General features: G+C 43.7%; 1 protein-coding gene across 1 annotated transcript in view; it reads left to right on the forward strand.

Moving 5' to 3' along the window:
- Positions 1-23177, forward strand: part of LOC125287493 (1-phosphatidylinositol 4,5-bisphosphate phosphodiesterase delta-3-A-like) — a 70059-nt gene that overhangs the window by 26867 nt on the left and 20015 nt on the right. Inside the window, 4 exon segments of the mRNA XM_048233359.1 lie at positions 7302-7454; positions 11444-11569; positions 11804-11942; positions 20741-20857. Coding sequence (XP_048089316.1) covers positions 7302-7454; positions 11444-11569; positions 11804-11942; positions 20741-20857 — 535 coding nt within the window.

A 23177-nucleotide genomic window follows, 5' to 3' on the forward strand; every position in this document is an offset into this window, starting at 1 on the left:
TGCGATTATTAATTTAGCGGAAACTTCTATACTTTTACATTTCTACATCTAGCATTTAGGCACTTGTATTGATTTTATTCATTTAGCAAGACAATTCTATGTACTGCAAAAACTGCTTATCAAATAAAATCTAACCAAGTGTTCGAAGATCGAAAAATCTAGTTTTGATTGTTTTCAGTATAAAGAGACTTGCCAGTTTTTGATTGTTTTCAGTATAAAGAGACTTTAATGTGTGTGTGTGTGTGTGTGTAATGTGTGTGTGTGTAATATGTGTGTGTGTGTAATGTGTGTGTGTGTGTGTAATATGTGACCAGGCATGGGAAAACCAGGCGCAAGTCGCAGAGACGCAAGTCGCGAAAAACGACTTTGAAGATTTTTTTCAAAATTAGTTATTTTCGTTTTTTTGGAGAATGTGCAAGTTGAAGTCCTAAAGAAGCAATTCCATGTTTCAGATAACAGCATTGGTTGCTTTAAACGTGTATATTTTGTCTTTGAAAATGGTTAAGTTTCAGGAAGTAAACCAGCGTCTGAATTGGGCGTGACCATTAGTGCTCTTTTGTTCTGTCGGCCAATCAGCTGTATGCAAGAAGTAACACAAGCGATACACATGGCTACTTAATATACAGCGACCCCTTCTTGGCAGACATTCGTGTGATTCTATAGCTGCCGAAAGAGAGTGGCAGGACATGCAAATCATTGGCCATCTTGAGGCAAACAGACGTACAGTAGTTACTTCGGAGATGACTACATCCACCAAAAAGCTGCAGACGAAAAGAAAGTCTCCCCAGACCACGTATTTCATCGGAGGCAATGAAGTCTGCCGGAATACTTTTCAGTTTCTCATGGCGTAAGTAGTCCCTGTTACATTGCAATCCCTGCTACATTGCTTGCTAGCTAGCTAATACTACATTGTTATTAGCTAGCTCAGTACTGTCGTTTAAAATGATGCACATCGAAACTAAGCTGTAATGGGAGATTTTTGGCTAGTAATGTGAGCATCTGCTATTAATTTGAATAATGCTTGAATTGCTTGAATGGACTGATGCTAATGATTTAGCACCTAGCCTACTGGAGGATAGTTTGTATGAATACATCCAGAGTAAGGTGCAAAGGGGCCTGTTAGCATTGCCTGAATTGAATGTGACACTAATGGTTTAGCAACTAGTCTACTTGAACATTAACTTCAGTGCTGCTCTCTGTTTTGCTTCAATGAAACGTTTAACTTAAGATATTTTTTCTTCTTCTGTTCTTTTTTTTACATTGCGGCTCTTGCTGTCATCAGGTAGGCCTAGTGGAAAACAGCTCTCCTGAGAGTCACCTCAATATCCCACAGCTTGTTGGAACGGCAGATGGCAGAGTGTTTGTCAAGAACTTTGACTGGCATAAGCATCTGAGTCCCTACTTCAGAAGGCTTCCAAAGATCAATAGTTATCAACACTTCAGTTATTTATATTGAAACTTTCACATTGTGTTCATATAAAAAATAATTGGTTGATGATGGTGTTTTATGAGAAATAGTTAGCCATTTTTAAAATGTCCTGTTATTTGCTTACAGTTTTGATGCCAAGAGACCATGTGTGGTGCTTGCAAAAAGTCACTGTGATGCAGAACATGTGGAATTTCAGTTACTGCGCAATTCAGCGGTTCTGCCCCCTGTTGACAGTCTTTCCTTGCTATGTTAGCCTTTATGCACAGCCTCTCCCTCCCTCCAACAGCCTGGACTAAATTCACTCTAGTTCTGACTTATTGTGTTGCCTCCAAAGTCTACTGACTTAAAACTGCACTGTCTTGTCTTACTTTTTTGCACTTTACCAAATAATACCTGAACTCTACTGTACCACAGGATCAGTCCCTGCCCTGTCACTCTTATCACACTTATCACACAGCCTCAGCACATTTATGTGGACCTTGTTTGTAATTTAGTATCTTTTTCATAGTATCTTTATTCTTATCTTTGTCTAGGGTATAGGATCTTTATTCTTATTTTTTTATTGGATTCATATTGACTTCCATTTTGCAATCCTGCTTGTTGTATGTGTATGTTATTGGGTCTTCTATTGGGAACTAGATGTGGTTTATACCTTGGATTATGGGATTGTAACATCTTACCCTGTGTATTAATGCATGCTATTCAGGGTCTTTTGTAATGAAAGCATTTCCATTTCAATAAAGTACCTTCTAATTCTGATTAAGTCCAGTGAAGTGTAATAACACTACATCAATATTAATATTAACAACACTACAATTCTTTCTGCCCTGCAGGCTAGCAGATCCAGGTGTCACAGTGACACCTGTAGGGGGAAGGGCTACAGATACCAGATGTCACAGTGTGACATTTGTAGAGGAGGGCTTATCTCAATGAGATGCAAATGAGCACAATTGTCTTTCCTTTGACTCAGGTGAGGTGAGAATTTGTAAATCTATTAGGTCAGTTTTCTCAGTAAAAGGTTTTCAGAGGGGTATACATTAAAATGACCATAACTTATTCAAACATTATCAGATCTCCATGAGTGAGACATCATTGGATAGCTTTGAAACTACACTTTCAGAATCTGCGAATAACTCAAAATGTCTCTGGGGAGACATGTGTCTGGTTTTCCTATGCCTGGTCACATATGTGTGTGTGTGTAATGTGTGTGTAATGTGTGTATGTAATGTGTGTGGGTGTAATGTGTGTGTGCATGTAATGTGTGTGTAATGTATGTGTGTGTAATGTGTGTGTGTGTAATGTGTGTGTGTAATGTGTCTGGGTGTAATGTGTGTGTGCGTGTAATGTGTGTGTAATGTGTGTGTGTGTGTGTAATGTGTGTGGGTCAGGGGCGGAGCTTGAGGGGGTGCGGCACGCCCCCGGCCTGGGACCCGCAGGGGTAAGGTGGGACGGGCCTCTCCCACGGAGGAGCTAAGATCATGCAAACGGTTTCTTTTCAATCATTTTCATCAGAGTGGGACGTATTAGGCTTATAGGTTGCCCCAGTCAGGACGAGTTATGACTACGGTTGCTGAAAAGTTTTGAAATTTACTTTGATGATTTAGTAGGTGTAAAATATTGAATAAAATGTTCTGCTGTATGACTGGCTTTATTTTAACTCTCATATTGAACTTTACAACGTGCAAATTTACAAAATTTTCGATTTTCTAATTGGTCTTAATTAAAGTCTTTGTGACAACACGTCATCATGATTCATTTGATAATGTTTGATCGTTGTTTTGGTATGAAGCATCTTTTACGTAGCCTAATAAATGCGCTCTAGGAAGTGAAGTAGCCTAACCTAGGCCTATATGCGCTCTGTGTCTGAGCTCTCTGTGCACGTCCGCAATTGATTACTTTCCTCAAATGAAGAACACATCAATCGCATGGTATTTTTTGCCCTAAAATGCATGAAACATGCAAGTTCAAAATCCCGCCGGTAGCCACGTTACATCTCTGTTTCATATTTGCCTAGGCTACTAGCCTACAATAAATTAATTGAACGAACTCAACTGACAACAGGTATATCTACTGATTCGGTCATTGAGACTACAGAATACAGTACAACAAACTTTCTGTCTTTCTGAAGTTTATTTTTGTATTCTGGGGTACAGTAGCTTAATTGCATAATGTCTTGACAATAGTTTTTCTTACCGGCTTGCTGTTTAAACTGACTGCGCCGCTCTGAACTTTCCTGCCAGGTTTATAACGTAAACCGCATCTCGGATCTGGCATTGCCTAAACTCATCGTGTGCGAAATCATATTATCTGTCAATATTGGGCTTTGAAAATAAGGGATATTTGCTCAGTAATAGTAGGCTAAATTTTGTAACATTTACAGAGAAACCGAGGGGAAGTTAAATTAGAAATTAGAATCGTTGGAAATTGAAAACACATACAAAAAAAGATTTGGGGCTTTTTGAAAAGAGATTCGGGGCTTGAGCCCCAAAACCACCCTCGGCTCCGCCAATGCAACCACCCAGCAGTAACTTCTGCATTCAGTGAGATTTGCACCGGCCTAATTTTATTTTTGACTCTTCCCGTCACCGTTGCAACCTCTGAGCGCTCGTTCTCCAAGTTAAAGATCATTAAAAACCACTTGAGGAGCACAGTGGGACAGGAGAGACTGAGTGGACTTGCCATGTTGTCCATAGAGAATGAGAGAGCAAAGGAAATGGACATAGGCCTACACAGAGCATCGTGGACGAGTTGCGGGCCTAAAGGCTCGTCGTATGCCCTTCAAATAGTGCTGCGTATTATTGTTGTTTTATTATTAGGGGTCATGTAGCCTAATGCTTTTGTTGTTGTTCTCTTGGTTACACTTCATGTACGTTCGATGGACTTCAAAATTACATAGTTGCTCTCCGTGGCACTGACGCTTGTTAGACCCGCTGTTGCGGGCATGTGTATGTTGTAAAATTATGTTATGATCAGTTTAATAAAGGGCCCGGTCATTTGCCCCGCCCCCGGCCCGGCTCTGACTTGTTCCGCCACTGGTGTGGGTGTAATGTGTGTGTGCGTGTAATGTGTGTGTAATGTGTGTGTGTGTGTAATGTGTGTGTGTGTGATGTGTGTGTGTAATAGATAGATAGATAGATAGATAGATACTTTATTGATCCCCAGGGGAAATTCAAGGTCTCAGCAGCAGCATACATACAAGACAAACACATTCTTTAACAGCAGAAGAGTAATTAAAGTATATAATATAAAAACACAACTAAGCAGTAAGGACAGTAGAAGATAAAGAATATGCTAAATATACTAAAATACAAAATATACTAACATTTAATACAATATATAAAAATATACTAAAATACAAATAACAAAATTACAAATTATACTTAATTAACACTTAATCTAAATTAATTCTAAAAACAGTATCCACATAGTGGTGATTAATAAATCAGAGGCGCTTGCAATGACTGAGGCAGGGACTGAGCCTGTGATTCTCTGTGCATAGTAAGGTATGGTAAGGTGCTCTAAGGTGCTCTGTGTGAATGAAGTGTGGCCACAGTTCGGCTGTGGCATGGAGGGGGGGGTTATGCATATGTGCTAATGTGCTAATATAGCACGCAAACAGTGAGGCATAAAGACAGTGGTACAAGTGTCTAGTGGACAGACAGTACCAAACATGGAGGGATGAAGAGGCAGACAGACTATGCAGAGAAGTCTATCTCTCCTCTTCGCTTAAGTGAGGCATTGAACAGTTCAATGGCCCTGGGGACAAATGACTTTCTCAGTTGTGCAAGGCAGTGAGCGAAGTCTCCAGCTGATCAGGCTCTTCTGTTTAACAATAGTGCTGTGGAGTGGGTGACACTCATTGTCCAAGATGTTGATCAGTTTGTTCAGGGTCCTTTTGTCAGATAGTGAAGTGATACACTCCAGTTCAGCTCCCACTACAGAGCCAGCTTTCCTTACCAGCCTGTCAATTAAGCCCCACATCCTTCTTCCTTGTGCTTCCACCCCAGCATACTACTGCATAGAAGAGGACGCTGGCAACAACAGACTGGTAGAACATCCTGAGGAGCTTACTGCACACATTGAAGGACCGCAGCCTCCTCAGGAAGTACAGCCTGCTCTGCCCTTTCTTGTAGAGTGCATCAGTGTTGGCTGACCAGTCCAGTTTATTGTCCAGGTGGAGACCCAGATACTTGTAGGTGCTAACCACCTCCACATTGACCCCATCAATGTGAACTGGTAGCAGAGTGGGCTTAGACCTGCGGAAATCCACCACCATCTCCTTGGTCTTTGAAGTGTTAAGTTGAAGATGATTGAGTTTGCACCATTGCACAAAGTCCTCCACCAGGCTCCTGTACTCCTCCTCCTGCCCGTTCCTGATACACCCCACAATTGCAGTATCATCAGAAAACTTCTGCATGTGGCATGTGTTGTAGCGGAAGTCAGATGTGTACAGGGTGAACAGGACTGGAGAGAGCACAGTTCCCTGTGGGCTCGGTGCTGCAGATCACAGTGTCAGAGAGACAGTTCTTCAGTCTGACGAACTGTGGTCGCTCGGTCAGGTAATCTGTAATCCAGGTTACCAGGTGAGCGTCCACACCCATCTGCAAGAGCTTGTCTCCCAATCTGAGGGGCTGGATGGTGTTAAAAGCACTTGAGAAATCAAAGAACATGATTCTCACAGCACTTTTCCCCTTGTCCAGGTGAGAATGTGTCCTGTGTAGAAGATAAGTGATGGCATCGTCCACGCCCACTTTCTCCTGGTAAGCAAACTGTAACGGGTCTAGTGCATGGCGTACCTGGGGTCTGAGCATGCCTAAGACCAATCGCTCCATTGTCTTCATCACATGTGATGTAAGAGCGACAGGTCTGTAGTCATTAAGCTCACTAGGGTGTGGCTTCTTAGGGACAGGGGTGAGACATGATGTCTTCCACAGTGTTGGAACTTGTCCAAGGCGTAGGCTCAAATTGAAGATGTGCTTCAGTGGTTCCCCCAGTTCAGCAGCACAGGCCTTGAGTAGCCTTGGGCACAGTCTGTCAGGCCCAGCTGCTTTATTGCTGCGCAATTTCTTAAGTTGGACTGTCACTTGATCCTTTGTAATGGTGGGGGGTGTAAGGGGGGGGGGGGGAGGGGTGCATCTGGGATCTGTGTGTCTGATGGCTGTTGACTGAGGTCGTTGTCACCTCATTGTTCGTGATCACCATGTGTGGGAGGGGTGCAAAATCCAGTGATGGTGGGGGTACGATAGCCTGTGATGATGGAGGTGAGTGTTGCGCTGGTATTGAGGGGGTGTGAGGGTGGGGGCTGGGGGATGGTGGACAGACCACCGCCATTGGAGCTGGAGCAGGGGAGTCAAACCTGTTGTAGAAGTGGTTCAACTGGTTAAGCCCTGTGCAGGTCCCCCTCCACAGAGCTGCTGTTCTTCTTCAGGCCAGTGATAACCTTCATGCAGTCCCATGTCTCCTTCAAGTTGTTTTCCTGCAGCTTCTGTTCCACCTTCTTTCTGTAATCCTCCTTAGCTTCCTAATGTGTGTATGTGTATAATATGTGTGTGTGTAATGTGTGTGTGTGTGTAATATGTGTGTGTAATGTGTGTGTGTGTATGTGTAATGTGTGTGTGTGTAATGTGTTTAATGTGTGTGTAATGTGTGTGTGTGTAATGTGTTTAATGTGTGTGTGTGATGTGTGTGTGTGTGTGTGTGTAATGTGTTTAATGTGTGTGTGTGTGTAATGAGTTAAATTTGTGTGTAATGTGTGTGTGTGTGATGTGTGTGTGTGTGTAATGTGTGTGTGTAACGAGTTAAATTTGTGTGTAATGTGTGTGTAATGTGTAATGTGTTTAATGTGTGTGTGTCTTTTGTGTCCTGCCCCCAGGCGTCCCCCTACCCACTGATTCTCTCTTTGGAGGTCCACTGCTCCCTGGAGCAGCAAGCCGTCATGGCCCGACACCTGCGCTCCATCCTGGGCAGACGACTGCTCACCAGGCCCCTGGGTGACCAAGACCTCCACAGCCTGCCATCTCCTGAGGTCTGACCAACACACACACACACACACACAGATCACTGAGACACACACACTGACCTACACCTGCAGTCTGACCTACACCTGAGTTATGACCTTGACCAGAGGCAGGGTCACCCTGGGGTATAGGGAGGGAAAGTGAAAACCAGCGCCCCAAGTGGTTGCGTTCCTATCGAAGAGCAGCTCCAATTTTATTATTATTACATTACATTACATTTAGCAGACACTTCTTGACCAAAGTGACTTCACATTGTCCCCAGAGCAACTCAGGGTTAAGTGCCTTGCTGAAGGGCACAATGGTGGAAGCTGGGAATTGAACCCACAACTTTCAGACTACTGCACGCTAGCCCTAGCCTAGAAATCTAGACGCACCCTAGCGGCAAATTAATTTTGCTGCCAGGGCTAGTCTAGCAACTCTCCGTTGGCTTGTGAGCTTGAAAAATTAAACTTCTATCAGGCCAATCAAATCGTGTATAGAGTCGTTAGGCGGGCTTAACATAATGATTGAAGAGGTTATGATTCAACGGTTTGGCTTGAATTCCCTGCTACTTGAAAACAAATAAGATGGATGTTGCTGTTGGCGAACAGTGTGACACGAGTTAAGCTTTTATTAAGTTGGCAAAAGTTTGAACTAGCCAACTAGCTCGCAGTGGGGGAAACGCATGGGACTCATAGCTGTCCTATTCTTGGGCAGAGGGAATTTGAAAGACAACCAATCCCGCCCCTCGGACTGAGCACTGCGAACGGTGAGTGCCCAGACCCTACATTTTAATGTGGGTCTGGCTCGTCAGGCTACGCTAGCCCAGCTCCTTAACCACTATACTAACACCGCCCATGTTAAGTCCCATAGACCTAATCAGCCAAATCAGCGAAGTTATCCACTAAAAATATTCTTCAGTGTGTATACAGTGATAATCTACTAACTGTGAAAATGTCAGGCCCTATTTTGCCTTCTTTAAAAAAATAAAAATCGCTTGTTTTGTTTCATAAACGGACAACAAAAGAAGTCACGTGACTTTACCCTTTGACGTTACTCACAGTAGCATGGTTTGTTGATTAGCCTAGTTAGCATTGACACTTACCACTTACTGCCAGCTTTTCATGTGAGTAGGAGCACAACACCAGTTATCCAGACATAAAGGTAATCACCACACGGTTTACATCACGCTCCGTTATTACAAAATATGTTAAGCCAGTTAAGCAAATTGCTCATTTTGATCAGTTAAAGATAAAGCACCCAAACCGGTGACGTCGCATACAACTGTAGTTTGTTATCATCATGTTACAAAAAAACCTCAAAACAAGGCATTCAAATGAGTGTTCAGTTCAGGTAAGGGCAACAGAGTGTTCAGTTCAGTTCAGGTAAGGGCAACAGGGACAAATCCAAATCACCGTGATAGAGGACTGATAGGGCGCCACTGCGAGCTTTCTGGAGATAGTTGTACCCCGGAGGACAGCTCTCATTGAGAGAGGAAAACGTATCTGGTTTGTGGCAGGTTTCTGTAATGCACATAAAATCAAGACATTTATCAAGAATATGGTCATGGATGAGGCAAGATTTGTTTGAGAGTGATTGGGCATTAAACAGCTCAATTTTAATGTTTGATGAGGCAACAAGTCTTTGAACCTGCCGTAGTAGACTAGAGTCCACTCCATGTTTTCCATCCAGCTCTCTGGAAGTTGTTTCCATGGAGATGCCCAGGCTACTTGTCCAGTAGGAGATAGCACACTGATGACGTGTTTTAGGAGCGGCAGTTCGTGTGGCTGACCAGAGGGCCAGGATGGCATGATCCAACTGTGAGTAGACAAACTTTCTGCGTGAGCTTCTGTGAATGTAGCGTGGTCAACGAAGAAGTTTGAGTTGTTTGAGGACTGAAATGCACGGTGGAGTGGAGAGGTTGTTGAGATCCATTAGTGTTAGGGTCATTGGTCATTGGTCATTGGTTGACAGAGTAACTCAACCTAATGGTGTTTGTTCTACCGGCACGTAAAGAGTAACCAGGTGTTGTTAGCCGTGTAGTCGGCGGGGTGCTGCACCTCCAGAACTGAGGTGGCACGACACCAAGTGAAAACTTCAGGGGAGCTTTTGAGGAATACCTCGGACGGCAGCGATAAGTAGTTCCGGGCTGCCCAGGTAGCAGCAACAGGTGAGCAACCGTTAGACTCAACAGATACTGTATATGGTCTACGTATAGTTTGTTTCAAAAAATCTTTTTACACGACGTTACTATGGAGAACTTTCAGAAAAAAACTTGGCTGGAGAAGCGGCGAACAGACAACGCCAGCATCCTCTTTCACACACACACACACACACCATTCAATAACTTTTACAAAAGAACACACACACTTACACACATACTCAAAACAGTGTTGAGGCATTTGTGGAGAAGGATGGTTTATGTGTTCTTCCTACAGCTCACAGTAAGCTATTTCGTTGCTCTGATTGGTTAGGTCTATCCGTTTGAGTGCAGAGGCATTTCCCCCCCTGTATCGGTTGAAACACGCCCCATAATTATGTCTCAATGGAGCAATATCAGACTCATATTCTGACTAGAATCTCGTTAGGCTAGCGTCAAGGTATTGAAAAAATATCCAAATCGAAATTCTTGACAAGGTATTGGTATCAAAACAATAATTTTGGTATTGTGACAACACTAATTTGGTATTTGGTATTGTGACAGAACTAATGTGCACCTGTCTGAGTGGTGTTGTGACATCACTAATGTGCACCTGTCTGAGTGGTGTTTTCTGTGACACCACTAATGTGCACCTGTCTGAGTGATGTTTCTGTGACCTGTAGTTTTGGGAGCGGCCATCTTGTTGTGGAGTGGCCATTCTACAGTGTTTGTGTGCGTGTGTGTGAGAGAGAGGGGGGACTCACCTTGTGTGTGTGTGTGTGTGTGTGACCTTGTGGATCTTGTGTGTGTGTGTGTGTGACCGTGTGGATCTTGTGTGTGTGTGTGTGTGTGACCGTGTGGATCTTGTGACCGTGTGGATCTTGTGTGTGTGTGTGTGTGTGTGACCGTGTGGATCTTGTGTGTGTGTGTGTGTGTGACCGTGTGGACCTTTTGTGTGTGTGTGTGTGTGACCGTGTGGACCTTGTGTGTGTGTGTGTGACAGTGTGGACCTTGTGTGTGTGTGTGTGTGACCGTGTGGATCTTGTGTGTGTGTGTGTGTGACCGTGTGGACTTTGTGTGTGTGTGTGTGTGTGACCGTGTGGACCTTGTGTGTGTGTGTGTAGGTGTGTGTGTGACCGTGTGGACCTTGTGTGTGTGTGTGTGTGTGACCGTGTGGATCTTGTGTGTGTGTGTGTGTGTGGGACCTTGTGTGTGTGTGTGGACCTTGTGGATCTTGTGTGTGTGTGTGACCGCAGGATCCTTGTGTGTGTGTGTGTGTGTGACCGTGTGGACCTTGTGTGTGACCGTGTGGACCTTGTGTGTGTGTGTGACCGTGTGGACCTTGTGTGTGTGTGTAGTGTGGACCGTGTGGACCTTGTGTGTGTGTGTGTGTGTGACCGTGTGGACCTTGTGTGTGTGTGTGTGACCTTGTGTGTGAGTGTGTGTGACCTTATTACCGCAGGACCGGTGGACCTTGTTGTGTGTGTGTAGGATGTGCGTGATCCCATGTGGACCTTGTGTGTGTGTGTAGGTGTGTGTGTGTGTGTGACCTTGTGTGTGTGTGTGTCCTGGTGTGACCGTGTGGACCTTGTGTGTGTGTGTGTGTCGTGCGGATATCCTTGTGTGTGTGTGCGCACCGTGTGGGATGTGTAATGTGCCCGTGTAGACCTTTCCCGCATGAGTAATATGGGCGTGTGTGTAGGTGTGTGTGTGTGTGTGACCGTGTGGACCTTGTGTGTGTGTGTGTGTGTGTGTGTAGGTGTGTGTGTGTGTGTGTACCGTGTGGATCCTGTGTGTGTAGGTAGGTGTGTGTGTGTGTAGGTGTGTGTGTGTGTGTGTCCGTGTGGACCTTGTGTGAGTTCCTTTTTCTGCCCTCAGGACCTAAAGGGGCGGATCCTAGTGAAGGGGAAGAAGATGATTGGCCAGATGGGCAAGACTGGCAGCTGTGCCAGCTTCTCCTCCAGCTCCGACGATGAGGCTGGGGCCGCGACTAAGACCACCAAGGTGTGTGTGTGTGTGTGTGTAGGTCAGTGCAGAGCTGTCGGACCTGGTGGTGTACTACTGCAGTGTGTGTGTGTGTGTGTGTGTAATGTGTGTGTGTGTAATGTGTGTGTAATGTGTATGTGTGTATGTGTGTAATGTGTGTGTGTGTAATGTATATATGTGTGTGTGTAATGTATGTGTGTGTAATGTGTGTGTGTAATGTGTGTGTGTAATCTGTGTGTGTGTAATGTGCAGGTCAGTCCGGAGCTCTCAGATCTGGTGGTGTACTGCTGCAGTGTTCCGTTTCGGGGGTTTGAGGAGGCGGCCCAGCGCTCCCCATCCGAGATGTCGTCTTTCTCAGAGAATGATGCCCTCAAACTCATCAAGGACTCAGGTACACACACACACACATTACACATACACACACACTGAATGATGCCCTAAAACTCATCAAGGACTCAGGTACACACACACACACAAACACACACACTGAATGATGCCCTTAAACTCATCAAGAGTGCCGCTATTGTTGCAGGCAGCTCACTGCGTGGGGATTAGTGTGTGTTCACTGTGTGCTGAGTGTTTCACCAATTCACGGATTGGGATAAATGCAGAGACCAAATTTCCCTCACGGGATCAAGAGTGTATATACTTATACTTATATACACACACACATACTCACAATCTTAATCTCTCTCTCTCTCACACACACACACACACAGTTTTAATCACTTTCACATACTCACAAACATTGTGATTACATACTCTGTGATTAATTAATTTCAAATAATCGCATGCATCAACTTTTGCTATGAACATCTTAAAAACAAATGTGGCAGCTGAGTGAATTAATGAAGAGCCAAACCAACATTATTTAAAGTTCAACATCTCAACCCTAACCCCAACCCTAACCCTAATCCCAACCCCAACCCTAACCCTCTCTCTTTTAATATAATTGTCCCTTTGGCTCAGGCATCAGCATAATGCATGATAAATGCAAATGACTGAAGTGACCAGACATTACACACACACACACACACACGCACACACACACACATCAAGGCATCAGCGTAGTGCCTGATTTTTAGCATGATAAATGCAAATGACTGAAGTGACTCACTGTCAATGACATGTGCAGAGTAGCAGGGCTCTGCACTAACATTTTTTTCCAGGAGCACTTGTGCCCCCAAGTTAAAAAATGTAGGACCAAAGACAAAAATCTGGGAGCACAGTCAGTTCTGTACTTAACTTACACATAATGTAACTTTACACTGCAACTAACAGTTAAACATGCCAGTGCACCAATTGCGAAGATTAAGAATGACTGACAACATTTACAGGAAACAAGATTTTAAAGAACATCAGTGCCTAATCTAATGTAGTCTAACTTTCCGCTTTTTCTGCGACCCTTGAATTTAATAGAAGCAACTAGCGAGTCACAACGCGAAACTGCTAGCGTTGATGGGAGGTTTATTGGCGTGGCATTGACGTGATTTTATGGTTTGCACCAGTAATGTTTCGCAATGTTGCAGTGTATTTTGTAGACAAACAATGACTTGGTTATAAGTAGCGTTATAGCGTTATAAGTCAATGCACTTGGTTATAAGTAGCGTTATAGCGTTATAAGCATATATATATTCTCAGTAGCTAAATACCAGTAGCCTAAATATTTTTTTTGCACTGGGTGCACCCGCCATTAGGCTTTTTGACACCAAGGGTGCAATGGGTGCAGAGCCCTGGGTGACAAAGGTGACATGGGTGCAGAGCCCTGAGTAGGCTACCCTGACACCAAGGTGCAATGGGTGCAGAGCCCTGAGTAGGCTACCCTGACACCAAGGTGACATGGGTGCAGAGCCCTGAGTAGGCTACCCTGACACCAAGGTGAAATGGGTGCAGAGCCCTGAGTAGGCTACCCTGACACCAAGGTGACATGGGTGCAGAGCCCTGAGTAGGCTACCCTGACACCAAGGTGAAATGGGTGCAGAGCCCTGAGTAGGCTACCCTGACACCAAGGTGAAATGGGTGCACTGTAGAGCCCTGAGTAGGCTACCCTGACACCAAGGTGAAATGGGTGCACTGTAGAGCCCTGAGTAGGCTAGGCCCTGACCCTGACACCAAGGTGAAATGGGTGCACTGTAGAGCCCTGAGTAGGCTACCCTGACACCAAGGTGAAATGGGTGTAGAGCCCCTGAGTAGGCTACCCTGACACCAAGGTGAAATGGGTGCACTGTAGAGCCCTGAGTAGGCTACCCTGACACCACAAGGTGAAAGGTGAAATGGGTGCACTGGGTGCAGAGCCCTGAGTAGGCTACCCTGACACCAAGGTGAAATGGGTGCAGAGCCCTGAGTAGGCTACCCTGACACCAAGGTGAAATGGGTGTAGAGCCCTGAGTAGGCTACCCTGACACCAAGGTGAAATGGGTGCACTGTAGAGCCCTGAGTAGGCTACCCTGACACCAAGGTGAAATGGGTGCACTGTAGAGCCCTGAGTAGGCTACCCTGACACCAAGGTGAAATGGGTGCACTGTAGAGCCCTGAGTAGGCTACCCTGACACCAAGGTGAAATGGGTGTAGAGCCCTGAGTAGGCTACCCTGACACCAAGGTGAAATGGGTGCACTGTAGAGCCCTGAGTAGGCTACCCTGACACCAAGGTGAAATGGGTGTAGAGCCCTGAGTAGGCTACCTTGACACCAAGGTGAAATGGGTGCACTGTAGAGCCCTGAGTAGGCTACCCTGACACCAAGGTGAAATGGGGGTGTAGAGCCCTGAGTAGGCTACCCTGACACCAAGGTGAAATGGGTGCACTGTAGAGCCCTGAGTAGGCTACCCTGACACCAAGGTGAAATGGGTGCACTGTAGAGCCCTGAGTAGGCTACCTTGACACCAAGGTGAAATGGGTGCACTGTAGAGCCCTGAGTAGGCTACCCTGACACCAAGGTGAAATGGGTGCACTGTAGAGCCCTGAGTAGGCTACCTTGACACCAAGGTGAAATGGGTGCACTGTAGAGCCCTGAGTAGGCTACCCTGACACCAAGGTGAAATGGGTGCACTGTAGAGCCCTGAGTAGGCTACCCTGACACCAAGGTGAAATGGGTGCACTGTAGAGCCCTGAGTAGGCTACCCTGACACCAAGGTGAAATGGGTGCACTGTAGAGCCCTGAGTAGGCTACCCTGACACCAAGGTGAAATGGGTGTAGAGCCCTGAGTAGGCTACCCTGACACCAAGGTGAAATGGGTGCACTGTAGAGGCCCTGAGGTGGGGCTAGAGCCCCTGACACCAAGGTGAAATGGGTGGGTGTAGAGCCCCTGACACCAAGGTGAAATGGCTACACTTAGACACCAAGGTGAAAAGGTGAAATGGTGCACTGTAGAGCCCTGAGTAGGCTACCTTGACACCAAGGTGAAATGGGTGCACTGTAGAGCCCTGAGTAGGCTACCCTGACACCAAGGTGAAATGGGTGCACTGTGCCCTGGGTAGGCTACCCTGACACCAAGGTGCCCTGGGTGCACTGTAGAGCCCTGACTGACACCAAGGTGAAATGGGTGCACTGTAGAGCCCTGAGTAGGCTACCCTGACACCAAGGTGAAATGGGTGCACTGTAGAGCCCTGAGTAGGCTACCTTGACACCAAGGTGAAATGTGATATATCCCCCCTGATTTATCCTTTTTTTGGCCATTCAAAGATATTGTAGATTTTTATTTACATAATTACTCGGTTGTTGCCTTTTCTATCCAGTAGGTGGCAGTCCAGGATAAGAAATGGAGCAGTTCAAGTTTGAGCAGAAAAGTATTAAACTAAACAGTAGGAAAACAAGACAAAGAAAAGCAGCATACAGTGGGCAGTGCTTCGACTTGGCCAGCTTCACTCAAGGGTCCGCTGTGGATCGCTGCGGTATCGCGAACTTTAATTTGTATTTTCCCAGTGTGACGCTGCAACAACCCAAACAACCGTAGATGGCTCAAGTGAGCAGGGTGTCTCAAAAAAAGAAATGGAGCCTGGAAAACCCTACACAGACTTCACTACAAACTTTAGCAGACTGGTTTAGAAATAATTTAATAGCCAGAAATATGCCTGCCCTGCCCTAATAAAGAAATATTTGGTTAACTGCGAGTGAATCCCGTTTGCAGCCAGAGAAGAAACACAGGACAAATTAAACATTCTGGTTTTCTCCGAAAGTGCAACGATGATAGACAGACATCATTTGGACAAAATATAGAGCATATTAACCTCCATTGCTCAGCCAAATGCCTTCCTGTTACGCCCCTGTTATCACGGAGTTACAGGCGATAAACCATTTTTGATGGTCACAAGTTTACTTCATTAGCGGTTTATTTTTTTGATTATTAAAGAGTGTTTTTCATTTAAAGGTTTGACTTCGTGCTTATTCAGTAGAGCATTTAGTGCTCTTCCCAATCCCAGACGTTCACATGGCATGTTTGTTTGTAATGGATGCAACCGCGAGATACGCTTGTCATAGGCGCCGACACCGTGGATGCTCCGTCTCTCGGGCACCCACTGAAAACATTGAGCACCCTCGTGTGACAGCTTACAGTCCCGGCTAAATTACATTCATTTAAAATCAAACATCGCAGTTTATGTTAAATTCAGCATCTCTCATAATGTGATTGGATATGTTGCTGTCAATTCCCTACTTCATATACTAACCACCAATGAGAGCGTCTCTCATATGAAAATTCCTGACACTTCCCACCTGAAGAATTAACGCAAGGCTTTGTCCCGAATGTTTAAAATGTATATAGCCCTGAATATCATTTTAAAAGTAGTCTGACAAAGCTTATTGTTTTGTGACACAGCTAAACACTGGTACCTCATAGAACTGGGTGTTGCCTACATTATTAATTAATGGTAGCCTACAATAGTTAATTGATAGAAAGAAACATATTAGTTGGCTCAAAGAGTAGGGAATCAGGATGGAGAGAGTCATGCGTGTGTTGCTTTTGTTGGGATCTGATGGTAATCCAGTTTAATGCTAGTTTTCAAAACATATATTTTTACATGTATTTTGTAAGTCCTTGTAATGTAGCCGCTCACCATGGCTATGAAAACTTTAAAGGCCCGCCTAAAAAACAACTTGTTTGTGAATGTCTGACAACTGCTGCAGCGCATGCACGCCAAAGGAAACCAGTAGGGGAGAAACCAGAAGGCACACAACACCAGAACGATTTTAAGGCTATTTCGCATAGGCTACTCAATGGTGCCATTTCACACGCATTATAGCGACCCCCACTCACCGGGGTTAGTGGAAGGTGTTAATAGACGATTGAGAAAATACAGTGGACTAGGGCTGTCAAAATTGCTCAAAAATGACGTTCGAATATCCCTCTAAAATAAACACATGTATTCAATATATTGGAATATCTAGGCTATATTATTTGGCGCATTATGTCAGTGATGATCATGTCATCTGTTTTAACTTTTTGTATGGTTATTTTGACAGGGGGATCCCAAGCAGCTTTCAGCCATAAGGCATTTCCTAATTCACCTGACACTGATATTCAAAATGTTGAAACTATTTAGCATAGCCTATAAGCAGTTTAATTAAATGTAATGTTAGTTGTAGGCCTACTTGGTGAGGCTTGGCACAGATGCGCTCTAAATGGCAATACAAATCTTCACGAGCAGGCCTATTAACTGACCGCCCGATTCCGTTGGTGGGGGCAGGGGGTCCATCAGACATTTGTTCCCAAGGGTCTATGAATTGTTAACCCGGCCCTGCCCCCCAACTAACGCAACTTTCCACCTCTGAGATAGCTGAAAAGAAGTCTAGAGGACTCCTAACTCACTAGACCTACTTACTGTAGGCTGCGCAAAACCACAAGCCTGCATTCGAGGCAGGCCTTCTGTTGAAGAATTTTATATAAATCCCGCTAACAGTAATCCTCCTACCCCCGCTACCACAGCTGTGGATAGTGTGGCATGCTCACGCTTTATGTCTCCTTCTTGCAACTAGGCCTATAGCCCAACCATTTACGCCTTCAAAAATAACAACTTGCCAGATATGCCTTCATAAATTTGGGCTTCATTCAGCATTTTGTTCTTCCACTGGAAATGACTCTTCTACATTTGCTGCCTGCTGCATCCTTTTGTTTGTATTGTTTAGAAAATGTTTGACGCCTTGAGTTAATGCATTAAACATTGTTTGCTGGTAACCAGCCACAAATAGCCTACAGATTCTTGTGTATGTTTCTCTCCAAAATGTGCACGTTCTATAGGCTATCTAAGTGCATCATTCTGCGGCATAAAGGAGATGTATTTGTGTATTGTACAGAAAAATAAAAATAACCTGTCAGCAGTCAATTGACTACATTGCAGTCAATAAGTAGTGCAAATTATGAAACCAAACGTGGGTCATAGTTGTCTAAGCCTCTGCTGTGAGGCCAAACCCATGAACAAAGACGCATTGATATCTGCAATAGTTTTTTTTTTTTTTTGGCTTAAACAAGCTCACAGCCTAACAAGTCATACTGAAGGGAGAGGCAACTGGCATGTGATCTCCCCAATGGATGTACAAGTTTTCTCATGTGCCTATGATATTTAATCCAGTGTTTTGTCAAGTTGCAAAATGCTATTCGTTTTAACAAATTTTTATGATAGTATGAAGTACTTTTTGTATAGGGTACTATCTTAATTGCTTTATACTCAATACTTGACCAATGGCTATTGCATCTGTCTATTGAAAGTGATATACAAGGTGATATACTGTGTAGGCTTCATAAAATAAAATAAACAGATTGCTAATGGCCTACAAGCTGATCTGGGGGGTTTCGCATAACCACGGAGTTTAGCTTTTTACTAACAGGATGCATCGTTCAACTAACCAACATGTAAGTTACGACTGTTTCCCAAAACTGTCATACTTACATAGTACTGTAAGTTTGGACCATGATAGTTTCCAAACTTCAGTAGTTTGGACTAAGGTGGTTAATGACGTTTAGTAGCACGTGAACGGCCACCTGCACATACTTCTGTGGCGCATTGCGTTAAGGCCGGCAGATGACAGCCACCGTTGCATAGCAGTTACCAGTCCCCTGTCCAAGAGTTCGAATCTGGGTTAAGACGTTGACAACAATATTGACATCGTTGTTTACCTAAGTTTATCTTTTGTGCAGATCAGATTATCAAAATCAGAATCAGCCTTCAGCCTTCTTGGCTTGGTTTGCGTAAACTAACAAGGACCCCCCCCTCCATGAAAATCAAAGGCTACATATTCTCAGCTGACTCGTCAAAAAGTGCGCACCACCTTATTATTATCTGCAAGTGTGTGACTTTTACTTACGTGCACATGGCTGCAAATTGACTTTTAATGTATGTATTTTCTGCCTTGGGCATTTTAAAATATGGATGTATGGTGGTTAGAAGTGTAAATATCAATTAGAAATCGAAATATATTTATAATGATTAATTTGCAAAAATAACTGGCGTCAGTGACGTCTTTGACATGAAGATCCCTGGAACTATGCGTCTAGCATTCTACCACAGGTCGAGAGGTGTAGTTGTAACTACACAACTTTACGATAGTGGTTGCTTAACGCTCGTTGCTACTATGGTTTTGGGAAACACTAACGTAATGGAACGATGCATTGGACTATGTAAGTTCCAAATATGAATGTAATTCTGCTGCATAAAGCAGATGTATTTGTTTATTGTACAGAAAAATAAAAATGACATGTCAAGCAGTCAATTGACTACATTGCAGTCAAGAAGTAGGGCAAATTAATTTACTAAAACCAAAACGTGGGTCATAGTTGTCTAAGCCTCTATTGGCGAGCCTGTTAAAAACGCCGCCAGATAGTATTAAATCGGCAACAACATTGTTTTCTGCAGAAGCCTACCCCAAGGCTACAGATTAATTCTGAACAGTTATTTCTCTACTGGCTCAATTATCACACCACTGTTTTGATTTGCAGTTGCGTTAACCCCAACACTGACAACAATGTAGACAGCAAATTTCGATTTCGATTTTCGTTACCACCGCGGTAGTCAAAGCCTTAAGCCATACCCAAGTAGCCTAAATCGAGGTAATGTTTAATTATGCATGATTTATTTTGTTATTGAATTCGTAGGCTGGGATTACTCTCGGCAACAATTATGTTTAATGGTAGATCCGGCTTTTTCAGAAGATACCGCAGGCAGAGCGATGTACAGTGGTAGAGCGACGCACAGTGGCTGAAAGTGGTACTAAAGCTTCACGCAGCTTCAAGCCGCGAAATGCGCGAATGAAGTGGTCATTTGAAAGCAATGCCCACTGTATTCTACAAGTGCACACGGAAATGTAATGTGTGAAGTTATTGGAATGGAAATAAATGTAACCACCTTCAACATACTTTTGAAGACATTTTGTTTCAAGTGTGCAACAAATGTAGTCAATTTAGTAAGGGAGTTTGTCGGTTAGTTAGTTAGTCCGTCATAGGGTCGGCTAAGCAAATAATAGGCTACGTTAGCAAGGTTAACTTTGGCCAGGCTGGCGACTAGTATTATATCATCAAGAGGGGTGCTAACTCTCTAAATTGCTTTGCATTGAGGTGATACTTCAGACTTGACGAACTCCTATGGTAGGCAACGGAAATTCCTTACTGCAGAAATAGTAGATTGATGTTCCTGTCAACAGGATTGGTCTGGGCGTTCTTTTTAAAAAGTAGGCCTAGGATTGGTCTGGGCGTTCTTTTTAAAACGTAGGCCTGGGCTAAATGTTTCATTCAAAGCAGGGCTTTCTCGTATTCCTCCTTCAGTCACTATAGCCAGACTGCACTGTGTCATGTCACTATGAAATTCATTTTTAATGCATTCAAATTTTTTTGAAAAAATGCATTTTTTAGTGCATTAATATTTCTGTAATTAATTAATCGAAATGAACACCTTATTTCGACAGCCCTAATATATTAATGTGAAAATCTTTCATGTGCATGAGGAACATATAGCATCACAATGAATATGAAGATCCTGCTAAAAGTCAGCTGGCAAAAACAAATAGAGGCTACGGAACCATCTCTGCTCAGATGACAGGGGGTAGCCTGTTAGGCATAGTTGCTGTTAAAATACTAGCGCTGGGAATCTAAACACGTCAACCGATTCACATAGATTCACCCTATTCACATAGATTCACCCTAAGACCAAATCTACACTAGCTGCCAAATTGGACACTGTGTGTGATGGTGATGCTTGTCCACAGGTAAGCAGTTTGTGCGTCTGAACAGTCGGCAGCTCAGCAGAATCTACCCTTCTGGCCAGCGTCTGCAGTCTTCCAACTACGACCCCCAGGGCATGTGGAACGGAGGATGCCAAATGGGTTAGTCACACAAACACACACATATATGCATACACACACACACACATACATATACGCACACACACACACATATACATATACGTCTACACACAAACACACACATATACGCATACACATACACACAGATGTACAGTTAAGAACAAAATTATTCATACCCCTGGCAAATATTGATTCAATGTTGATTTTCTCTTTATCAATATGTTTGTTCTGACTGAAAATGACACTGCCACATGTCAAAAGGTTGTAACACAATGTGACACATAACATAACATAGCCAATTCTCTCCTAGTTGTAGGAAATAGGCTTTGTTCATATTACAAGTGATGGAATGAATGTGTGACTTATGTTTAGTTGATGTTATGACATGTTAAGTTAAGCTTGCCGAACTTAGTTATAGTCAGCCATGGGCAGTTTGACTGTGCCTACATTCATAACACTCCTGTTAGTAAATTGCAAGAGCAACAAATAGGAACATAATGGTCATATTAATCCCATAAACACACAGATAACTCTTACACCAACCTTATTTTGTGCCTTTTATTCACGTAAATTCACATACAACGTTCCATTCCATTCGTCAGTGCGTATTGTTTAGTTTCTGGTCTAGCTGGATCTGGTGTGGTGTTGTAGTTGTTCTAGCGTTACTAGTTGTTGCAACAGCATGTGAAAAAACTACAAAGTTTGTTAGACCAAAAAGAATGTTAATCTTGTGATAAAAAGATTGATGCCGTTAAAATAGGTTTGCGTTAACGCCCAGCACTAATATATATATATATATATATATTAGGGCTTTGACTCCGAACTTCGTTATTCGAATATAATTCAATTATTTTTAAAATTAAAGTTATTCGAACGAATTTTAGGGATCTCTTAATATTCGAACCTAGCCTATGGAGATAATTTCTATAAATGTATTTGGTTGTAAACGTTATTTTCGATTCAGATTCCGAGTTTTTTTTTTCACGCCTGGTGAAGTAAAATCACGAGCTCATTAGCAAGGCTATTATTGGTCATCTGGGCTCCTGTAGGTGACGTTAGCATCTGGCTGGTTCGCGCTTAGTGAGCTCACACATAGACATAATAGACACTTTTATTTTAAACTTAACCTTCCTCTGATTTTAATCACCTCAGTTATCAATCAAAGCAAACAGGGAAAAGAAATGGCAACACAATCATGAAAAACATTCAAATAAATAAATGTGCAGATAAGTCTGAATTAAAAGCAGCACTGGTTGAAGCCTGGAAATATTGTAAACAAAGTAACGTTAGCTTAATTTGCTAGTGTATCATAGTCTGGTTAGACTGTTCAGTTTCCCTATGTTACATTATTACATTACATTTGGCTGACGCTTTTTAACCAAAGCGACTAACAACATGGTAAACAGTAAGTTTTAGAACAATTCTCACAATTTTAGGACAGTTTAAAAAAAACATTAGAGTACAGTAAGAATAAGTGCGTCGGTGAGTGCTGTTTTTAGCAGTTACTTGTCAGTTTAAAACGGCTGGTGAGTGCTAGGATCAGTAAGACTTGTTGTAAGTGTTGCTATGAGAGTAGATGTTCTCTAAAGAGCTGGGTCTTCAGGAGTTTTTTGAAAGTGGAAAAGGATGTCCCTGCCCTTGTAGGAACTGGCAGTGTGTTCCACCAACGAGGAACAACAGATGTGAAAAGTTTGGATTGGCTTGGCGTGCGGTGTAGAGTAGAGCTAGGCGTCGTTAGTCAGAGGGCCAGCGGTCTGGAGGTAGTGTAAGTCTGTATGAGGGCATTCAAGTAGGTGGGAGCAGAACCGGAGACTACTTTGTAGGCAAGCGTTAGAGACTTGAATTTGATGCGGGCCGCCATAGGTAGCCAGTGTAGCTGGATGAGCAGCGGGGTAACATGTGCCCTTTTGGGTTGGTTGTAGACCAGGCGCCCGCTGCGTTCTGGATCATCTGAAGTGGTTTCACTCGCGCAGGCTGGGAGACCTGTCAGAGGGCATTGCAGTAGTCGAGTCGTGAGATGACTATTGCCTGAACCAGAAGTTGGGTAGCATCTTGAGTCAAGTAAATTATGTGTGTTTAAGTTTCAAACGAATACTTTTTCTCCTTGGGACAGGCCCGTTTGAGTCTTGGAAAATACGTTTCCATTTGCATCGGGATTGAGATGATTAGAACTTAGCAGTCAATTTGAATGCAACAGTTTTAAACAAATTCGTGCAGCCTGCTAATGATGCTAACCGGATTTAATAGCAATTTAGCCAGTCATCTTGCACGATTAATGTTTGGATTACATGTTGTGCATGCTGAGGAGGGATGCGCCTGTTGAGAGGGAGAGAGAGAGTGT

This window comes from Alosa alosa, chromosome 22, assembly GCF_017589495.1.
Source record: "Alosa alosa isolate M-15738 ecotype Scorff River chromosome 22, AALO_Geno_1.1, whole genome shotgun sequence".
NCBI classification, from domain to species: Eukaryota; Metazoa; Chordata; class Actinopteri; order Clupeiformes; family Clupeidae; genus Alosa; species Alosa alosa.